Source organism: Falco cherrug, chromosome 20 (assembly GCF_023634085.1).
Source record: "Falco cherrug isolate bFalChe1 chromosome 20, bFalChe1.pri, whole genome shotgun sequence".
Lineage (NCBI taxonomy): Eukaryota > Metazoa > Chordata > Aves > Falconiformes > Falconidae > Falco > Falco cherrug.
The window spans coordinates 2,742,905-2,764,826 of record NC_073716.1 but is presented as its reverse complement, the minus strand read 5'-3'; the positions used below and the strand labels follow the sequence as shown (position 1 = coordinate 2,764,826).

The following is a 21,922-nucleotide window of genomic DNA, read 5'->3' as shown; positions in this document are numbered from 1 at the left end:
CGAGATTATAAAGTTAGAATACTTACAAGGGGGGCTGAGATTTCTTCTGTGGGAGATTTTAGGACGTGTTTTTTCTTTTCTGGAATGAGAGGCTTCACAAAGATAACGTAAGGCTTAAACTCGGGAGTCCTCAAGTGCTTTACTGCCTGTGAACAGATGGGGTTTTGTAACACTTTTTTTTTTTTTTGTTAGATGTCAATGATCTACTCATTAGATATCAATGATCTGCTCAAGCTGGATTCAGCAGTTTCAGTAGTACACGCTGTGGTGTGAAGTCCTGTGTGCTGTACCGCTGACCACAGGAACCTTTTGCTCTTCAGAAGAAATACTAATGTCAGTGTCCTGGCTAGCTTAGAAAGGTACCTGGGCTCTCTGGGGCATGGCCTGACCGCACGCCTGCTCACCACGCGTTGTGGTAATAGAACAAGGACATGGCAAAAGCTACTAAGTATATTAAAAAAACCCCAACAAATACATAAAATTGACTTGACAGGCAATTTATGGTTTGCTTCACTGGCGAAAACACTGGAAATTTCAAACCTGGAATTCATCTGAGGTAGTATCACAAGTTTTTTCCTAGTCTAGTTGCAAAATCCGAATCAAAATTTCGAAGGCCAACTCCCAGGATGGAAGGATTAAGAGCAGGTATACTGGCACTGGTAACACTAACAACGCTTCAAGAGGCAGTAGGAAGGAATAAGAATGAAAAACCCATCCACACTCTAAGTATTCTCTCTAGAATTTGAGCAGGCTAGGACAGTGATGCACATTTCTTACAGCAAGGGGGAAAAAAATCCCACAAAAAACCATAATCTAGGCTGTATCAACTGGACTTGTAGGAACGGGAAAGGTTGCACGAGCCCTGTTCTGCTTAGGTGACCCTCCGGCCACCTGTTAGAAACGCAAGTTCTGAGAGCATCATCGTTCTTTGCAGGGCAAGTAGCCACCAGTGGTGAACCACATCAGGTACTTAGGCTGGCAGCCTAGGAAGAAATACTTGCTGGCTTTAAAATAAGCTGCAGAACTTACTTCAGGTACCACATCCACCAAACAAACCTTCTTTTTGGCCATCACAGACCGGATTGCCTCAAGACTTGTACCATACAGATTCTCTTTGTATTCTCCGTGTTCCACAAATCTGAAAAATCAATACGTTTTTAAATACCATCCACAAAGAATACCGAATTAGAACATTTGATAGCTGTTTCCTGAAGTCACAGTAACCAAATAAGGGGGAAAAAGAGGAGTTTCTTTTTTCTGATTATTATTGTTTTTCCCCTTCTGGTTGCTTAGTAGCAAGTCTTCTTCACATTTCACTAATTGCTAATCAGCACTACTGACAAGTAGGGGAATAAGCTGCATTAATGCAGCAGACTGATGTTCAAGCCTAATGGAAGAAAGAGGATGTTTTTCACAAGAACTAGAACAGAACTGGCAAGGAAATGGATTCCAATTCTCCCATCTTCTGGGAGACTAGCCAAAAAATATCCTTCTAGGAAACACGCTCCATCTTAGAGAAAGTCATTTACACGCACAGATTCAGTCTACAACACACTTTAAAGTGGACTTATCAATAAAACTCGTTACCCATCACAGTAAATGGAGATTAAGTAGGGCCAGCTATGCATCTGTTACTTTTACTAGATTAAATTCTGAGCAATCACACTACTTACGAGATGCAGGCTTAAATTCTAAGATCCTCCTCCTAGTCCTGCGTTGTTTCTAAATTGCTGCTTACTAAATTCATGCTAACAGTCCAGACTGAATGAAGAGCTTTTTACTTGGAAAGCTGAACCTTTCTAACACAACTAGCCCAACTTTACACCTGATCGTGTTATTCGTATGATGCAAGAGATAACTAGCAAAATTTTTTAAATACAGTCAATTATGCCAATATTTTAAAATTAACTCACTTGTTTTGCTGCACATCTGTCTCAAATGATTGCTTAGAGACAAAATTGTATTCTACTCCCTCTTTCTCGTGACTTTTCTTTGACCTGGTTGTATCTGCAAGACACAGGAGACGGATCAGCCTTTGCAAACAACTAGATTTTTTCTGTTTAGTCCCAGTCAGATTTTCATGAGTTCAAACAAGGTAGTTAGACACTGGCATGTTCAAATCAACAGAAAATATAAATCAAACATTATAGTTTTCTTTTAAACTCAATCTCAAAAATTCAAAGACCAAAAGTGAGGTTGTTTTGCTCTCAAGCTTGCTATAACTAACACAAAAATTAGGAGGCATAGTTCTTACACCTGGTAGAAGCAGTAGAGTATAATCCTATGGAAAACAGTCTCTCTTAACTGTTTGGAATATTGGACTCTCGCTTCCTCTGAAGCTCAGAAAATAAAAATATGAAATACGAAGGCCTGTTATGTTGCCTCAGAATTTGAATATCCCTCGCTGTTTTCCCATGCTACTTGTGAAACTTGCGTAATTACATGTGTCCCTTTCATGTCATAATTTTTTTTAATAACTGTTATTACTTTAGGAGATGCTTTGGTGATCATTCTACAAATCTAATCCTGGTCATAAAACTGATGTCTGCTATTTTTGTGTGTGTTTAAATTCAAATAAAAATTACCCATACGAGTTCTACTGCTAACTAATTGCATGTCTGCCTGGCAGACGTTTATGGAAAGTCTTAAACAACATATAAACAGTGCCCTCAATGTCCATTTTCTACCTGCCTATCAAGTAGAAGTGACTTGTTGGGAATACAAGTATCGATGGATTTTTTTGTGTGTGTAAGATTTTGTTATTTTTCTTTTAGAAAATAATCCAGCAAAAATCAATCAGTGTAACTACTCACAAAACCATGCAGCAGAATCACTTATTTCTCTATCACTGTGACTGGCTTGTTTGAACAGCTGAGATTTACAGGATTTTAAATTCTTGGTTAGTATAAATTCTGACTTGGTTTATTGCTGTCTTTTTTTTTTTTTTTTTAACTTTATCTAGTATGATATTCTGAAGGAAAAACCATCCTGTTTTAAACACATATAATGTTTTGGCTGAATCTTAAGATGCTAGTTTTTGACACTAGTTCTTTTTGCAATTTATCATCTTTTTCTTTCTGTATTCAGTTTCTCATTTTTTTAATAGACATAAATAAATGCGATCTGTTCACTTGGGAAAACACAATTCAAAAAAATCAGTTGCCACCATTCCAAAGTGGATTATCTGCCAAATTTTTTAGTGATCTATTCAGCTGTTCAGGGCAAACACAGCATATTACAATGAGAAAAATAATTTTGAGTACTTCTGAAATATGCTTATAATTCATAGTCAAAACACAAACTACCACTCATTAATGCAGTTAGCACTATTAAAAAGCATTTATGGAATAAATTGGCAACACACCCAAGTCAGTATATTTTACTCACGTGGAACTGCAACACCGTACTCCTGTGGATTCTCTGACACAACCTTCTGCTTGAGCTCACTTAACTTGGCCCCCAAACAACCTAATAAAATAGAAAGGACTCACAGATTTCTGTGTGGAATGAAATACTGGCAGGAGCATAAACAATATCCATTTCACAAAAATAATATGATACATATTATTATTTTTATTTATTATACATATGAAGAAACCTGTACATGAGAAACCTCATGACCCGCCACATTCTTCTTTGAAGAATGTCATCATGAACAAACTGAACAGCTGCTGGACAAACATCTGTCAGGCACTAAGTCTGAAAATCTGTAATCTTAGCAGTCAGTTTTATGAGACAGATACCCTTGATTTCCAGGACGTCCTGGCAAATTGGCTGTTAAACACACACGCAATAAAAAATTGCATGCAGAATTCTGTCACGTAATTCTAACATCTACCTTTTAATTAATTGTTCTGACAGTGTAAGGATGCACATGTTTGAGTGAGAACCAATGGAAAGTGAATCAGAAAAATGAGAAATAGTCCTGCATTTTTATTTTTAGAAGGACTTGGTGAGTTTGGTTGTTTTGGGGTTGGGTGGGTTTTTTTTTGCTTTTGCTTTACTAGTGTGGTGGTTTGTTTTTTAAACGTCATTCAAAAGAAAAGACCAACCACCAGAACCACAAAACCAAAATCCAAACACTTCAAGAAAGCCTCTTGGACTGCAGGCGACAAGGGAAGAGGGAGATCCATGAAAATTTTTGAACCAATTGTGTATCTTACCAATCAAAACCACCAGCCTCTGCTGTTCACCAGGCTGCTGCTGGTATTTCATGACCTCTTCATACGTTAGGAGCTCTGCTGCATCTGCCTGCTCTGCTGGCTTTCCTTCATTCACATTGTTCTCCTTCTCTTTACGACTTAATCTAAAGCTCCTGCGTAAGCCAGCTGTAGAGGAAAACAAAAGATACTTTAAACCTTGTCTCCACATACCTAAATTTTCAAGCTTGTTCAACTAGAAGTTACTCTCTTTGAATATGAATTACTCTCACAGTTGTTTTTTTTAATGGAATCAGTGTTCATATGCTAATCTTATAGATGAAAAATTTGCGTATCAGGTAGAAAACCGAGCAACCAATCTATAATTAAAACCCTCTCATAGCATCTCATACCACCTTGAGTTGCCAAGTGTTGGCTATGCCAAAGTCCAATTATGCCTTTGCACAGAGATAATCAAGTTTTTGAACGTACGGGAAATTAATGTAAATAAGTTAGTTTTTCTTTTTTAATGTGGGGGTGTTTGGGGTTTGGTTTTGGTTTGAGGGGTTTTTTGTTTTCTTTTTTTTCCCAGGGGTGTGTTAGGGAAGATGAAAGGGATTTTGGTTTCTCACCTATGTACTGTCCGTTGAAATATCCTTCACAGTCACAGTCTTCTGTAAATTAAAAATCCAGGGTGGGGTGGGGAGGGCAGAGAGGAAAGGAGAGTGAGAAGGGAGGAGGAAGATACCTTAAACAGTGCCTGTGAAACAAGTCTGGGTCATTGGTGAGGGAAGAAGTTTTGTATCCTGCATCCTATGCACATGCTTTTCTAACATAAAATGATACAAAAAATTATTTGCCTTGGCTACTGGTTTATATTTTAAAAAATCCCTGATTATGACATTGCACAAGAAAATTTTACACCTTGGTATTTATGGTTCCCAGAATTTATGCTCTTCAACACTCATTACATTTGATGAATGTTGCTGCTAAAAGTATATAATATTCAGTCTTAAGTAAAAAAGAAGACTCTGCAAACAGAGCTGTTTAATGTGTGACTTTATAAATGGGTATGATATTGTAAGAATATTACCTCTTGTGACATTTCAATATCATTTGGGCTTGAAAAAAGGGAACTGGGGATCACTGAAAGATGAGCTCCGAACACCTTCATTTTGACCAAGTTAAAATTATCATTGCTTACGAGTTCTTTATTAAAAAGGTAAAGATGTCATGCTTTTGTCATATGCAAGTATGTAAAATAATACACAAAACGATGTCAAAAAAGGCCAACTGACACCTCCTCAAACTATGACCACCCCCAAGGCCCCTAAAAGTATATGACATAAACCCATGATATTTAGCTGCAAAATACTCCTCGCACTTCGATAGGGTACACCTGTCACGGCCAGCTGATGACAGAGTATCACTGAAGTTGATGTAATACTGATACTTGGAATGTTATATGTTATTCTCAAGAAGTATGTGTAAGGGGTGGTGGATAAAATCACACCATGCATAATTCAACAGAAAATACCTAATATTTGGAAAGGTGTGTGATGCAGCGACATAAAACTGCATGAGCCTGACACAGCTGCTCATAATGAAAATAACACAGAAAACAGTCCAAAGGAACAGTGAAGAAAAATCAATTTGGATTGATACAGGTGCTCTAAAATGTTAAAACTCCAGTATTTCTTTACTTTTTTAAAAATATCAGATATAAAGACTGCAGGTAAGTTGCATCTCTTTCAGCCCAACTCAGAAACCTACAGAACATGTAAATGCAAATCAGAAGACACAAATCTTTTCTCGTAAATTTGGAGGTCATCATTACCTAAGTCATCAATCCAAATTAAATTAGTTTAAATAGTAACCCAAAAAGAAACTGCTGTAGGAACAAGCTGTATCCACTATTCCCTTTGCTTGGGGGCTTATCAAGTATCTTAGAAAAAGCCGTGGTTGTTTATATTCAGACAGAAAGTGAGTTAGGAGAGTACCTACCTTTATCAGAAGATTGGTCATCTGTAGTTAGCATGAAAGGCAGAGTTGGTATGATATTAAAAGACTAGCAAATGACTGAGTAAAATTAGAGGGAATGGAAAGGAAGGTTCTTCTGGTCTGGTTTGCTTAACAGGCTTTTCTATCTTAAAAAAAAAATGCAGTGATGTACCCTTATCAACTGATTAAAGACTTCTTGCTAAAATTTAGTATTATAACCACATATCAGCTTAATTGCCTCGAGAACATCTGAGAAAAAGCCCAAGTAACAATCATCATTACACGCTTCCTAGCACTGAACGTAACTGAAACTGATTTGGAAAACTTTCATTTAAATCAGTAAAGCTATTTTATAATTTAGTTGAGCATCTTCCCTCCTCCTTATAGCATGAGGATACCTGCATCTCTTCACGAGATGTGCCATGCACCACAAGTCACAAGTTCACTTATATCCCTGAAAAGGGACAATTTCCAGATTAATAGTCTACACGAGGGTGGCACTCGCCTCACACATCAATATAAAAGCTGTGCTGAAGTACCCAAGAGCAACAGGAACATTAGAAACCATAGAAAAAAAGTATGTGAACACCAGCAAGTTTTAAAGCATCTAGACAATATGTAAAGCTTAGGAAGAGAGAGACAGTCATGGTTTTTTGCAAACCAGTAGGTACTGGCAACACTGGGTCAAGCTCAAACCCAGATCCTCTCATGTGGCAGCTTGTATCCATGCCAATCAATTAATGACAGGTTACACAAAATATATTCGAACACATCATTATTGAAATTATTAACAGAAAAATACTGAGGAAGTGGGACCAACTGAGACATCACTGAAGGAACAGAACAGACTTACATAATGGTTTCTTCACAGTTCTGGGATTCTGCAAAGTGCCTATTGTTCTTCTGTAAGTCAATCGTCTAAATAGAAAATATTTTTTTATTTTAGCCATGTGAGCTCAGAATCATAAAGAATTTATCTCATATTATACATAGAGCATTGAAAATAATGAAATAGTGCTTTTCCTCCAAAGATTTAACATTTTAAAAGATGTTTTTCTTTAAAACTGTGATGGTCCAATATTGCTGTTGGTAAGTGACAGACAGAAGACTGTAAAACATTTTAGGCTTTCATATATCCGAGCACAGAAAACAATAGCATGTTACTTTTATCAATGTAATTTTTTTTCTATTTCCTTTTCCCCACTCAATCTTTTTTGCAAGATTAAGGAAACAACTGTTCTATTCCATTCTAATTCTGCTGAGAATCCAACTTCTATTTGCCATTTTCACAAAGAATGGGCAAAATTCCTGTCTGCCTACAATCCGAGAAACTACTAAGCTCAAAGAGAACTCAAAAGTAGATAACCTTTGCCCAAAATCATCACTGAAGCCATACAGGAACTATCCACTGCCTTCCAGATCATGGAGTTTTCTGTTATTTACTAATAAACAAACCAATTCAAACAACTTGTGTGAAAATGTAAGAAAGAATATCAAGTAAAACTTCCTGAACTGTTAAAATCATGAACTAGAACTCAACTCCTTATCTCCCAAGTCGTGAATTTGCTCAAAAAACACACACTGCTGCCCCACCCCAAAAACCCGACACCAAAAACCACCCCAACAACCCACAACAAAAATCCAACCCCCAAGAAACCCCTCACATGGCAAAATAAACCCCATTTTTTTCCTAAGTGTTTTCTTTTTTTTTTTTTGCCAGAGATCAACATTCATAACAGATTAAGGATGCTCTGGCATTTATAGAGTCACTCAGGGGAAAACAGACCCGGAGGCAATTTTTATATTCTTGCATATATTGAAATGGAGTTTACAACATCTGAAAAAAAAAAAAAAGGAAAAAGAAGAAAATAAAAAAATCCCAAGGACTGCCGTGCAGCGGTATCTGTTGACCTGCATGTGTGCACAGGAGGATGGATACAGCTGTTCAGGCAGGATTTGCTTGGTATTTCAAAGAAGCATTCACAGAGCAGGGTGAAGTGCTCTATTAGAAACCTTATGCAAATCTTTGAGGCCAGCAATAAAATCAGACCTCTAATTCTTAGATGCCCCACCTTTGTAACACCTGCAATCCAAAGAAGCTGAATCCAGTAATTTGGAGTAAGAGTCACACGAGACCAGTGGCTTAAATCAGATTCCTTCTTACATCTAAGATTTCTTTACTGTAAATACAAGACTCGAGGGATGTTTTTGTTTTAAAAGATACACATATCTTGCTGTGAAAACAGAGAAACTTCAAGCTCCAGAAGGTACCTGTGTCCAAGCTAAATACTCCCTTCGGTGCCAGCAGGAAGATCAGCTACTCTTTTGTTACTACTACTACATGCATAAATTCAAAACTGTTACAATAAATCAGCATTTCCTCTCATACTGTGGAAGTACAAGTCTGGAAATACAGTGTATTTCCCAGAGATTTAAGATACAAAGCCAAGAGACTGACATACCACATTTCATTTCATACAGTTTAGCAAGTGTTTCTGTCAAGCTACAAAGCCTAAGTCAGTGGCAAACTAGCCAAGAAAAGCTGGGAAACTCATTATATAATTGGAAAAGATGAAAAGATGCAGCTTTTGAGCATTTAAAGCACCTGGTATTCACCCTAGCATGATCCTGCCCTTCATTACCTATGAAAAAAGGCAGCATAAAATCAGTATGACACTATACGTGCTGAAAAAAATAATATCTGTAATCAACAAACCTTTCCTGGAACTGTTTTGAGGGGATCAAGCCTGCTCGGAGGTTGGTATCGCCAACACGCTTTGCTTGCCACCACGTGGGATCATCTTGGCTTACAACTTCGAGGATGTGTCGTTTCTTAAACGGCAGCCCAGCCTCCTGGCAAGGAATGGCTCTGTCTTCTTTGGGATTATAGCTGAAAAGCGCCCTCATAAACACCTTTAAAAGAAAGCAACACATCCATTCTTCTTGTCCTATTTGGAATGTCAAACTACCTTTAAAAGGCTTCCCCAGTGCTTATACTGCTAACTGTATATATATATATGTATGTAATATGTACATTTCATCTCTCCTTTATGCTTTACAGTACTCAAAAATACTAAAAGCTAGCAAGCTGCATCTCTATTTTGACTTACGCAGAAAAATAAACTTTCAAGCACATACCCAGTCATTGTGTATTGGCATTGTGGAACATGGGACTCAAAGATCAAAGCCCCAAGAAACACAGTTCACAGTCTACATAAGTACAAAATGCAACAAAGAAAAAAAACCCAAAACCTAAGGGGAGGGAGAAAACAATAAGAAGGGATTTATGGCAAAATTCCCCAGTTATAAAGACTGTTCTTAAAATGTTCTTTAAATGCATCAAAACCTACTACTCAACTTTGGATTTGTATCTTACCACCATTTAACACATCACAGTAGAACTACTGTTAAAAGTATTTTAAAAATTCGGTAGCTGAGAGCAGGGAAGCAGAAATAAGGGCTGACAGAGGAATCCTGTAAGGGCCCGGTCAAACAGTAAGTCACTGCTGATGGAGCAGGGCACATGTAGCGCTCAAAAGAGGCCTGTCAATGTCTACAGTGGGCTAACGGGGGCAAACGATGTTTGCAAATAGGTGTTTCAACCCAATCAATAGATAACAGACAGATAGCAGCTGTCATGGTGTGAGGAGACCGGCAGGAACACCAGTTTTAATTACATGAACAAAACCAAGAGGCTAGATATCAGAAATGCTGTTGAAGAACACGTACCAAGATGATGGAGAAGTCATCTAAGTAATTCTACTGGATAAAGGGCACGGCGTTTTACAAGAAGAAACTGTTCTACTGTCATCATCTTTTTAATTAACTTCTAATTAAGTTCAATTATGGGTCTGTGACACTCCTTACTGAAACAGCAGGAACCTTACATTTACAGAGATGCCAGAATTGTGTAAAAATGAACACACGTGCTTCAGAATTTCACTCAAGTTGTGTACCTTGCTGTCTTTTAGACGATCTTCTTCTTTGATAGCTGGAATTATTTTTAATGTTATTGATCCCTGAGACTGAGCCTGAGAAAGAGAGAAATGTTTTTTTACTTTGAAAGCAGGACAAGGACACGTCACAGACTATTCGAGTTCCCATTTAGGAGGTGTCTCTTCTTCTCAGAACTGTAACAGGCCGAGCTAATCCACTATTTAACTTCATTAGAGACCACGACACAACAATTAAATCTCCACAACAGTGTCTTCCCCATGGAGACACCCACAGGAACTACTTGGCTAGAACATATTAAGACCTGTATTAAAATTCCTTCATTTGCTTTTAGCAATTGCATTAACTTCTGGATTACAGTTCACAGGGAATTAAATATGTCTGTGGCTTTTAGTACCAAATGAACCATTTTCAAGTGCCTCTTTGAAAAATATCGCTGTATTTTCCCACATATAACTCCCAGGGTTATAACTGGTTAGGGTGAAATGTAAACATCTACTTTCAGTCTAAAAATCTTTGCTACTAAATTTCAATTATTAGTTACAGTAAATTAAAAAACACTTCTAGGTGCTTTGAGAATCTAGAATAGGTTTGTGAGATCTATTTTAGATGCCTTATTTTGGATGAGATGAACTGTGTCCTACAGCAGCCTGCTGTTGTGCACAGATTAAAAAGGAAACCCAGATAATCCACTTGGTTTGCTTTTCATGGTTTGTTTTTTGAGGAAGAGCTACAAATGTTTGTCCATTACACTGCAGCCATTTAGAACATGACAGATGAACAGCATCCCAGGGTCCCTACAAATAAAACTTGACAAGAGTATCTGAAAATCTGATTTTGATTCCTCCCCCTACCCCCAAGTTAGAACCAGTCATTCTCCTTATTCAGGATTATTCTGATCTAAATCTAAATTCGGTGATGGAACTCATGCCAGATACTTCAGTCTCCTAGTGTTGCCATTCCTCTTACTGTGTCCCTAACTCCGCTCCACACCAAGACAAGGGGGAACCAAGCCACAAGAGGGACGTCAGAGACAAATAAGCATAAGAGCTACAACACTTTCTACCAGGATTTGTGGGCATTAATGCTAGAGAAGCTTGAAGCAAGAATTTGTTATCACAAGGAATCTGCTGGTAAAGACTGAGAGGTCCGCTGGACACACAGCCAAGACTTCCCTCAGCTTCCCAACGTACTGTATTATGAATAAACTGCTTATCTTCTAGGAATGCACTTTTAATTTGCAATTTGCTTGTCATGAACAAAGCATGAAAGGGAAGTTCTTGACAGAGCAACATGTAACTTTGTATTTGTATCTTATTTGGTACTGATTGAGTTCAATGAAGTTTCTGAAGTCAGAAGAAGACTAATCCCCTGGGGGAAGAAAAACTCTTAATGCAAAGACAAGCAGGGACTGAATCTTTTAGCTCTATACGTATTTTAAATTCATGATTAAATTTCATCATCTATTGTAATTACGAGATCACCCAACAGAAAAGATCTTGAAATGAAAATCAGTGCAGACCAAAATCTGACTTATTTCTTCCGGTCGTTTGTGAAGCACAGTAATACCATTGACTTCTCTTAGTTCATCTCCAACATGGACGAGACCTGAAAGGACAGTACAGAAATTAAAATAAGTCTACAGACCGGAAAGCACCACTCTTCCAACGTTTGACCTAAGTCCATGTACCTCCCTCTCCCAGCTTAATTGATTTCCTACTAATACCAAGTGCCTTGGTTGGCAACGTGCTCTGAAATCTCCCACCCTTATTCCATATTGCGTGTTTTTTTCATGCAGCACCAGCTCACAGTGTGGAGATAGAGAACATGTGGCAAGATACTCTGGAAAAATCACCGCCTCTATATTTGGATCAGCACTAAAAATGCAAAACTGCAATAGTTTCATGAGGATGATCAAATCTTGTAGAATCAGGAGTCCTGCTGCTGACTATAAAGGCAGGAATGACATGGCTGTCAAGTGACAGATCAACACTACAGTCCCAGAAAAAATGCTGGGCTACATTTTTTTTTTTAACTAGCCATGAAGGGGACCTTACAAGTTTTAGGTTCATTTATCCAGTTCAGTAAATGTTGTGCTTGTGTTCTACAACTACTGTTCACCAACAAAATTTCTCAGTAAATCGAACAGAAAATAATACAATACACTGAATAAACCAAGATACTAGATTAGACGTAAAAACCATTCTTTTCTTTCTTCTAAAGCTTAGAACTACTTCTCCCATCTCTGTTAGCATTTTTTCCTAGCAGCTATTTTACAGAAAATTGTATCTAATTAAATTAATCAATTACTAATGAAATACAGAAATGCTAAGCACATGCTCTAGTAATTTCATGTTACATTTATCAGACTACATTCATTTGAAGAATGATAACCATCAAGAAGAAATCTGTAGTTAGCTATGTTTTTCAACACTAATTCATTAATTTGGGGATTGCATTACTTGTGTATTAAAAAAAGGTGCAGGAGGCTTGGAGTCTGTACCACTCATATAAGGCCAATTCAGCTTATTTAATAAAGTCTGCATGATTACCTTCTAGAAAATGGAAGGTTAATTACTGCATGAATTAATCTTGTAGATCCTAAGAGCACGCTGAACGACAGCCTAGGCACAAAAGTCTCTCTTGCCACTAGACACCAGAAATTCCATTGCCAAGCAAGCTTACCACGGGGGCTCCCTTATCATCAGCATGGAAGAAAAGCAATTCCAGCAGGGACACATCCCATTCCGAAGCTCGTTGGGATGATTTGTTCTCCAGCAACACCCACCTCCCTCCACCAGACTACAGAGAAAGCCTACATACTAGTTCAGACCTGACATCTAACAGTTGCTTATTAAGATTTTGATAGGCTGGGGTGGGTTTGGTTGTTGGGTTTTTTTTCCTCCAAAATAGTCTATACACATATCAAACACCTGTGTCCCAAGGACTGGTTTTGGAATGAATAACTATCAGGTTCAGACTATGGCTCTAGGTATATGTGTAGAGTACATGTGTGCTTGCAGAGTTCAGGAAGTTTTAAAACAGTTTACAAATGCCATTTTAAAGCGCTTTTTCTTCAGAAATTTACCACTGCGGTCCGCTGCACCACCTCTCATGATCCTTGCTACAATCACAGCTCCTGTATGCTCGTCTCGTCTGATGGTAGCTCCCTGAAATAAAACATACCCCCCCCCCAAGAAACCATCAGAAGAATTTTCTTAGAATACAGCCAGCGGTGAAATAACACGTAAGTTAATGAGTCTTTTCAACTGGAATTAATTTGCCCTGCAAATTTTATCTTCCTCCTTGATAATTTTCACCACTATTCAACTTTTGCCTGTGCCCATGTCATGTGACTGTGGGAAGGCACACACCTTCCTTTCTGCCACCTTTGTCAACTGCTTACACTACCTACATTATTGTGGTGAGCAAAGTCACTCAAGTGTGCAAAACAGAATTTCTTACAAGTTTTCTCTGTGTGTCTTCTGAAACTTTATACAACACAGCCAGTATTTTTACATATAAAAGCAAGGAAAGCCAAGTAATTCGATATTTTCTTTCTTCTCCTACCTCTGCTGGCAATATAGCACTTTAACCAGGAATTACGTCACTGCCCTCTTCTACTACCTACTGTCATATAAGAAGGCACTTTAACAGATTTCTTCCCCGAAGAAATATAACTGTATTTTCTCAGGAAATCAGTTCTTCCATTTCTATAAAATTAGTACCTTGTCAATGTTTACATACAGCTATCAAACATACTCTTACCATACATCACTGATGTTCATGTAAATGAAGGTTTTAATTCACTGAATGTTAGTTACAATATGAAAAGAATTAATATTAATAATATGCATAATTGCTTCAACAGAATAGTTTCCTCAAAGGTCACACCACCTGCATTAACTGGCATTATAAGCCCATGCCTATAAAGTGTCTCATGCAAAACTGAAGGTGTTTTCACCAAAGTTTTCTTTTTATGTTATTTTACTAGCTTCAGAACACTCCTAGGTTTTGCAGACTATTTGGCAACATCTTCAGGTATCTCCTCCATACTCACAATAATGCTTTTGCACTACCGAGTTTTATGACTAGAGATGGGTTATCTTATATGTACCAAGGGTTCTTTATTTTTCACTAGCCGAACGATTTTCACTGATTCCTCATCAAAATCATCATCAAAGTTATCAGGTAGAGGTGGAAGGACTGGGTCAAAGTTCTTCTGTGCTACGGTGTCATGTACTACAAGCATTGCCTGCATAAAAGGAGTAAGAAACAGTAATGTAATGGGGTAATATTATAGTTTCCAGTTCTCACATTTCCAACGTTAACAGCAAACTTAAACCTCCCCTTTCCCACCCTCACCATAAATCCCTCAAAAAAGATTTGGCAGTTATCTTACCCATCATGTAAACTATGTATTGGTGTAAGCAAATCCAGGCATTAACAAAGCTCAGCCTAAACAAACTTACACAACGGAGTGAACTACGGAAAGCAGAAGGTGCTCCCTCAGAAAATATTAAGGAGGGGAGAGAAGACGACATGGTGCATTACACACGAAAGGCTGATGCTGTGTCATCTCAGTACCCTCCACATCCTGAAGCCTGTGCAGGAAATCACAATGGAACAGAACTACAGTTTGTAGGAGATCTTCCCTTTCTCTTAGGAACTCGCCAGTGTAACTTTTCCATTACGAAACATTCTACTGGAATTCTGCAAAAGAATTTTGTTCAGGTCTCTGGTGTGTTTTTTTACCCTGAGATGTGGTGTTGACAACAGCTGAAGTAGCTCTTTTTCTTCATTATTCACTGGTGCGGTCTGCAATTCTTCTATTACCTTTAAAATAAAAATTAACATCCTCAAAATTAAAGTAGTCGACCAAACAAGACCATATATTTGCAAGTGAGTGTTTCTGGTGAGTGTCTGCTAACTTCCATCATTCGTCAAAGTGGTGTGAGCTGATCAAAAACAATCCCAGTTAATAGTGAATGAATCGAAGAAGAAATTAAAGCTTCTTCATCTATTTTACTTTTATTAGATAGTGCAGGAAGACAATCACCAGAAATCAGGATCCTAGTCCCTAATCACACATTTTCTGAGTGATTCCACCAATATAACTTCAGGAATTATTTCTGAAAATTTAAAATCTATATGGAATCTGTAAGTGATACACGAAACAACACTCTTGTGCTTGTACTATGATAAAGGAGTTTAATCCTCTCTGTAACCAGGCAGCATCACCTGTGTGGAACATGCAACAAAAGTTCCCGTGTTGCCTTGCAAAGCCTGGATATCAAAACATGCCCTGGAGTCTCAGGTCTTCCAAACAAAAGATTAGAGAAAAAAAAAAAAATTAGAGAATAACTTCTGCACTATGTGGGTTGGGTGGGAGGAGGAGGAAGGGAGAAAGGGTTGGAAGCAACGGAGATTTTCTTTCCCTGTAAAGGGTTCTAGATAGGGAAATCATAGAGTCCTGTATAAAACTCCTCCTCTGCTGTTTAGAGGATGGCAATTTTGTACGACTTGACAGGCAGCAGTGCCAGAACTTTGACGGAGGCAGTAGGCTATTTGTGGGAGAGGGGAGAGGGGGTATGCTGCAGGCTGTGATGGAGCAGCAGGGTCTCTTGGCTTTGCAAAGGGAGGAATTCTAGCTCCCAAACCTTCCACAGCCATTTGCTACACTTTGCAAGGAAAGAGGTGCAAGCTGCTTGTAAAGAGCCATCAAAGGCAGTACAAATTTCACTTTTTCAGGCCTGCAGCACATTACAAACAAATTCAAGGTACAACTTTGCTCTGTGAACAGACTGGGGGATGAACTGGTTGAGAGAAGCCCCGTGGAGAATGACTTGGGGATAGTGGGGGATGAAAAATCAGATACATGATGGCAACGCGTGCTTGCAGCCCAGAAAGCCAACTGTACCCCAGGCTGCACAAAGAGAAGCACAGCCAGCAGACAAGAGGGAGGGGATTCTGCCCCTCAACTCTGTTCTTCTGAGACCCCCCCCCCTTCCACCTGGAGTACTGCATCCAGTGCCAGGGTTCCCAGTACAAGACAGACATGGACCTGTTGGAGCACATCCAAAGGAGGACAACAAAAATGATCTGAGGGCTGGAACACTTCTCCTAAGAAGAAAGGCTGAGAGAGCTGGGGTTGTTCAGCCTGGAGAAGAGAAGGCTCCAGGAGACCTTACTGCTGCCTTTCAATACATAAAGGGCACTTAAAAGGAAGATGGAAAAAAGCTCTTTACCAAGGCCTGTAGTGACAGGACAAGGGACAGCAGTTTTAAACTGAAAGAGGGCAGATTTAGATTGGATACAAGGAAGAATCTTTTTAATGATGAGGGTGATGAGATGCTAAAACAGGTTGCCCAGAGAAGTTGTGGATGCCCTACCACTAGAAATGGTCAAAGTCAAGTTGGACAAGGCTTTGAGCAACCTGACCCAGCGAAAGGTAGACTAGATCATCTTTCAAGGTCCCTTCCAACAGAAACGTTCTATGTGAACAGCAATACTGTTTGGGTTGTGATAAATTTAAGTCCTTAAGACTGAATGTTTAGCTGGGATAGTCTATTGCCAAGAAAGGACCGAATGCTTTTTGCAGCCTCTCCCTTATGAAGTCCATTAATAACATCCACCTGCCTGTGTCTGTCTTCACTGGACATTTAATGGCATGGTATTTTGATAAATCATGAGTGAAACCAGACAACAAATTCCAAAGACAGTGGGGAAGATGAGAAATATTGACACATACAGCACAATTGTAAAACTTTGATTTGTAAGAAAAGCAGGCATAAATAATAGGAAAATAAGGAGACAAGAATTTTTACTCACATCTTCAACTAATCCCGCTGCACTATGTAAAACAGGAGTTGGACTCTGTCTTTCATAATGACGGAGTTTTTCATGGATCTGAAAAAGACAACGGGTATAATACTACAGAGAAATACAAAACCTCCTAAATATACCTACATTGGAGTATTTTTATATTTAAGAAATAGAATTTTTCTGAGACAAGTGTCAGAAAAATAACCTCTCTTGGGGTTATTTTTGATTTGTTTAGGAGCCTTGTAGTTTTCTTCTTCTTGTGCTAGTTTCATAGATGGCCAGAAAGGTTAAGACTTAGAGCATAAGGGAAACAATTAAGCCATTCCACACTGATTTTTAGCTACCAGGCACTGTATCTGCATTTTGGCAATCAAGGCAGAAATCCTTTTTCTGAACAAAATATGTGAACTGTCAATGAATGTTCTTGATGTCTGTGCCTAAATAAATGCATGCTTCGGTCAGTATAGAATTTAAAAAAAAAAAAAAAAAAAAAAAAAAGCTTTGGCAAAGTAAACAGCTGATAAATCAAGGGAACAGAGAATAAGTAACCTGTTAGGAAAAAGTACGTTCATAAATAAGCTTTTACCTTCATCAGGTAGCTGAGACTCTTTTCACTGAAGACATCCCTAAGGAATCCCATTTCCTCTTTATGATTTGAATCGGGTCTTAGCTGAGACGTCAAAAGGGCCAGAGTCTCATGCAATCCTAAATTTAAATTCAGGACAGAACAAAAGCTTTGTAGACGGCAGGTCTCATGGGACCTTCTATTGCAGACAACATCAACTACATTTACTTGGGTACCACCTTGGTGATCATTAAGTTTGCAGAGTGATTTATGCTTATCTTCCACTCGTTTTGTAACGCTCCCTTCTTAAGCGGCAAACACAGCTTAAGATATAACATCCATCATATTAAGGCAAAAGCTACCAAAGCAACATGTATTTTTAAAGACACTATTTTTTAAGTTTCCCCCTTTGTTTCTAGAACTGCCAGGCCCCTAACAAACTGAGTTTAGAGCACCACAGCAGATTCACAAAATGACTGAACTACCTCCCCTGTTGCACAGCTAATAGCTCTGCTTCCCAAGCAACTTTGCTTACAAAAGTTATCCTGCCCCTACTACCTCTAAGGCACCTGGTAGAAGTCAGGTCTGACCAGAGGAAGAAAGGACTGATGTTGACTTCCAGTGCACTGGAAACAAAGCTTGTGGCTAATTTTCTAAAAAGTGTTTAAATCAGCAATATCCCACATGTGCAGTGCACAGGGCCAGGCGAATGTTAGGTTTTTCTTGATGAGAAAACAAAAAACTGGCTGAGAAACCAAAATCCAAACAAACAAAAAGAAAAAGGAAGGGTGGGAGGCTAAAATCTGCTCCTCTGGCTATTCTCTCCATGAACTTTAGAGTGCATTTGCATCCAGGAGACTCAAACTCACTTCCACTTAAAAACTCAGTATCATTGGCATACAATATGACTTCACCCTTGGTAGCGTACCAGAGAAGCTGGTTAGCAAGCCTTGAATGGAATCACTGGGGTTTAAGTCAGAAGGAAGAATATTAACAAAGCTTTCCAAAACCTGTTCAGAAAATACTAAGAAGTAGCACAGCGAGCAGCAGGGATATAAGGCTGATCTTTAATAAGCATGCATAGAAGCCGGTGTTATACTGAGAGGTCCAAGTTTTCCATAAGAACCTGTCTACCAGCATATATTCAGGGGCTCTAGCATTCTTATGCATTAGTTTCTTGAAATCTGACTAGGTTTACTAATTTCTACCTTTTATACTCCACCTTCCTTGCATTCTTTTAGGTAATTTCTAAGAAACCTAGCTGGACTACCTAAACTCTATTTAATTTAACTCCAGTTTGAATTCATGTCCTGTGTGAAACACATACGCTACGATTTCAGTCACTGATCTGTTGAAAGCATGCAGATTAGTTACCTGAGTCTTCCGAAAGCACTGGCATGGCTTTGTTCTTAATCTTAGAGACAAATGTTCAACTTAAATCAACACGATTGTTTCTTCTTTCTGGACTGCGATTCAGAGGCAGTCCTGAAATGAGCAAAGATAATACCTAAGCTCAAGCACGCGAGAAAAAATGGCAAGCATGTAAAAATAGTAAATTCCTAGTACATCTTTCTCTCAAGTGTTCAGTTTAACCTAAATCAGGCAGAGTCCTGCAGTTATTCTGCTACTCAAATAACACCACAAAAAATATTACGTTATATAATAACCATGTGTTATCTTGGATAAAGCTGATGCTGAAGACAGCAGATGCTTCCCTCCTCTATTCTCAAGAGGGACAGTTTTAAAAGGCCTAAGTGACCATCTGAAAAGACAGGAAAGAAAAAAGCATGCTGCAGAATGGATGTCTAAAAGTACTGATAAACACCATATGCACAGAAATGGAGAGAGCATGCAGGAAAACACCATCATGACAAGATGTTCTGGGGCTTCCTAAAAGCACGCCTCAGGGGAATTTATATGCCCCTGGCATTCTGATGCGGCTCCTGCTACAATTACATGCAACTTACTAAAGCTAGTAGGAGTGTCACTCCATCAACCTTGGTCATGGGTACTGAGGATGCTCCAAAAAAATAAAATAAGGCTACTTGTATTGCTCAGAAATTCCATTAGATGCTTTTATTGCTGGTTTTTCTTGTCCCCAAGAGCAAACGACTCCACAGTAATTTAATTTCAAACTGCAAAACTGAATCTATACTTATAATCACCAGTCCAAGATGAAACACTTTGCGTGTTCCAGGGCATTTAAAATCTCATTCATGCTCCTAAAATTCATCAAACTAATGCTTGCAGAAAAACAAACAACCACAACAGCATGCAAAAAGGATTACAAAGAAATGCAGGATACTCCAGTTCTTTGCTAAATGCAATAAAGGATGCTCCTTGTGTTTCTATTTCTAGATAAATCTCTGACACTTTGATCATATGACACAAGTTTGATTGTCTTCTGATTCAACTTTATTTTGATCAGCTGCCCGAAAGTATCGTAATACTGCATGGCAAATTAGCCTATATGAGTTTAGCATTTTCTAGATTCCTGAGTTTCTCTACAGCATACTGAAATATTAAGCTCAATAGTCACCTGTGTTTTGCACCGTATTTTCTACTGCTATGCTTCATTAGTCCACCTGGGTATCAAAACATAACTGAGTTTTCCAAGCAAGTGAACTGAAAGAGCATTGAAAATTCACACTGATCCATGGATAGTACTCCAGTGTTATTACATATACTACACCTTTATTAACTTTCAAAAGCATTTTCATTACCTATTGTTTTGAAGAAATAAACACTTCACACACACACCCCTCTACACTTTGTGCCAAAATAAATGTATAAGCAATTAATTCATTCAACCACTCTGGTTCCTCAACTATTGCATTTTGTTTGACACTTTTAAAATCTTCTCTTAATTGTCAAGAAAGGGAACTTTAATTGTGCGCTCTGTCTTTGTACCGATGGGTGGTTCCCACAAACTTACTTAGCACCAAAACCCAAGAAACCCCCAAGTTATTTTCCAGGCTCTCAGTGAAAAAGCATCTCACACAGGAATACGGAAAATCCATGTTTTTCACATCTCAAAAACCTGACAGCAAACTCACCAACACCAGAACCAGACGAGTTAGGCACGGCCATCAAAACGGAGAAGGCCTCCCCAGATGCATTTCCCATGCTCTGTAAAAACCCCAGTTAGCCAGGACAGATCGGAATCAACACTCTCAAGAACAAAAAGCATTCCCTAGACAATAATTTGTCACCAGCACGCTCCACGTCACTGCTCAGGGCTGGCTTTGAGAGCAAATTCTGCCCCAGCATGTGGCGTTTTGCAAGAGGGGCCTGCCACGGCATCTGCACTTTCGTTGTTCAAACAGGCTCAAAGACACTTTTCCTCTTTAAAATACCCACCCTAAACCATAGATTATTTTTTACACATATCCTTGCCCCAGCTCTTCCCAAGACAGAACGTTTGAGCCACCTTCCTTGCCCAGGAAAAGGACTGTTGGTACTTGGAAAGGGCTTAGATCAACTGAAATGAGTTGATCATTTTGGTCAAAGGAGGGGATTAGACAGAAGCATAGCTTTGGCTTATCCCCATCACCTTGGAAAACAAACCTCGCGTGGTTTACGGCCTAATACAACATAAAAGCTTTGCTAATCCAGGTATATCGGCCAGAGCGGTAGATCTTATTTCGGGAATCAGCCGCGTTTTAACAGCTTTCCAGGAGATCACCTCAGCGAGCAGGGCGGGAGATCCAGCCGCAGGCCGGTAAGGTCGCGGCTGGCCGCTGTGACACTGGGTCGCTCCTCACTTTGCTTCGGTGCACGAAGCGTCCCGACCAGGCTCGGCCGAACCTGGGCCCCCGCACCCGGGCCCGGCGGGTCCCCTCAGGCGACCCGGAGGCCCGGCGGGTCCCCGAGGGGCGGAGCGCGGCCAGGCCACCGCTCCCGCCCCGGAGAGCCGTCTGTGGACTCCGCCGAGCTCGGCCACCCGTTACCGCAGCCCGGCGCGGCCGCCGCTCCTCACGGCCCAGCCGCGGGCCCGGGGGCGGGGGGCGAGGCGACGCCCCGAACCGGGCTCCTCACGCCGGCGGCGGGATGTCCCCTCCCCGCCCTGCCTCCCCGCGCCGGGCGGTGCGAGCGCCTCCCCAGCCCCGTCTCCGCCGCCCGGAGGACTCCGCCGGGCACAGCCCCAGCCGGTGCCCGCCAGGTAAAACCCCCGGCGGGCCCCGGGCTCCCGCCACACCGGGGCCCGCGCCCCGAAGGCAGCGTCAGAGCCCGGCCCGGCTCCGCCCCGCTGCAAAATGGCGCCGCCCGGGCCGGGGCCCCGCCGCGCGTCGGGAGCGCTGCTGCCGCCGGGCGCCCATTACCTGCGGGCCCGGCCGGTGCTGCCTGGCTGCCCCCGCAGGCCGCAGCGCCGCTCCCCGCCGCTCGCCTCTCCGCTGCGCGCCCCGCTCATGCGCCCTTGGAGCCGCTCTACGCGCCG

The 21,922-nt window shown here is 40.2% G+C and overlaps 1 protein-coding gene across 12 annotated transcripts in view; it reads right to left on the bottom strand.

The window, feature by feature from the left end:
- MPP3 (MAGUK p55 scaffold protein 3) overlaps positions 1-21,922 on the bottom strand; it is a 24,455-nt gene extending 2,533 nt beyond the window's left edge. For 4 of the 12 annotated variants that reach the window (XM_055697623.1, XM_055697631.1, XM_027805819.2 and 1 more), the window contains exons 1-17: positions 18,859-21,102; positions 17,506-17,624; positions 16,926-17,003; positions 14,850-14,930; positions 14,212-14,349; positions 13,183-13,264; positions 11,617-11,702; positions 10,097-10,171; positions 8,857-9,053; positions 6,994-7,058; positions 6,144-6,164; positions 4,772-4,813; positions 4,164-4,328; positions 3,388-3,468; positions 1,914-2,007; positions 1,030-1,138; positions 27-146 (exon numbers count right to left, since the gene is read on the bottom strand). In XM_055697623.1, the coding sequence (XP_055553598.1) occupies positions 27-146; positions 1,030-1,138; positions 1,914-2,007; positions 3,388-3,468; positions 4,164-4,328; positions 4,772-4,813; positions 6,144-6,164; positions 6,994-7,058; positions 8,857-9,053; positions 10,097-10,171; positions 11,617-11,702; positions 13,183-13,264; positions 14,212-14,349; positions 14,850-14,930; positions 16,926-17,003; positions 17,506-17,624; positions 18,859-18,883 (1,578 nt within the window). In that variant the 5' untranslated portion in view covers positions 18,884-21,102. Of the gene's footprint in view, positions 1-26; positions 147-1,029; positions 1,139-1,913; positions 2,008-3,387; positions 3,469-4,163; positions 4,329-4,771; positions 4,814-6,143; positions 6,165-6,993; positions 7,059-8,856; positions 9,054-10,096; positions 10,172-11,616; positions 11,703-13,182; positions 13,265-14,211; positions 14,350-14,849; positions 14,931-16,925; positions 17,004-17,505; positions 17,625-18,858; positions 21,103-21,806 lie in introns of those variants that run through there. The other 8 variants (XM_055697629.1, XM_055697630.1, XM_055697628.1 and 5 more) reach the window with 7 other exon arrangements.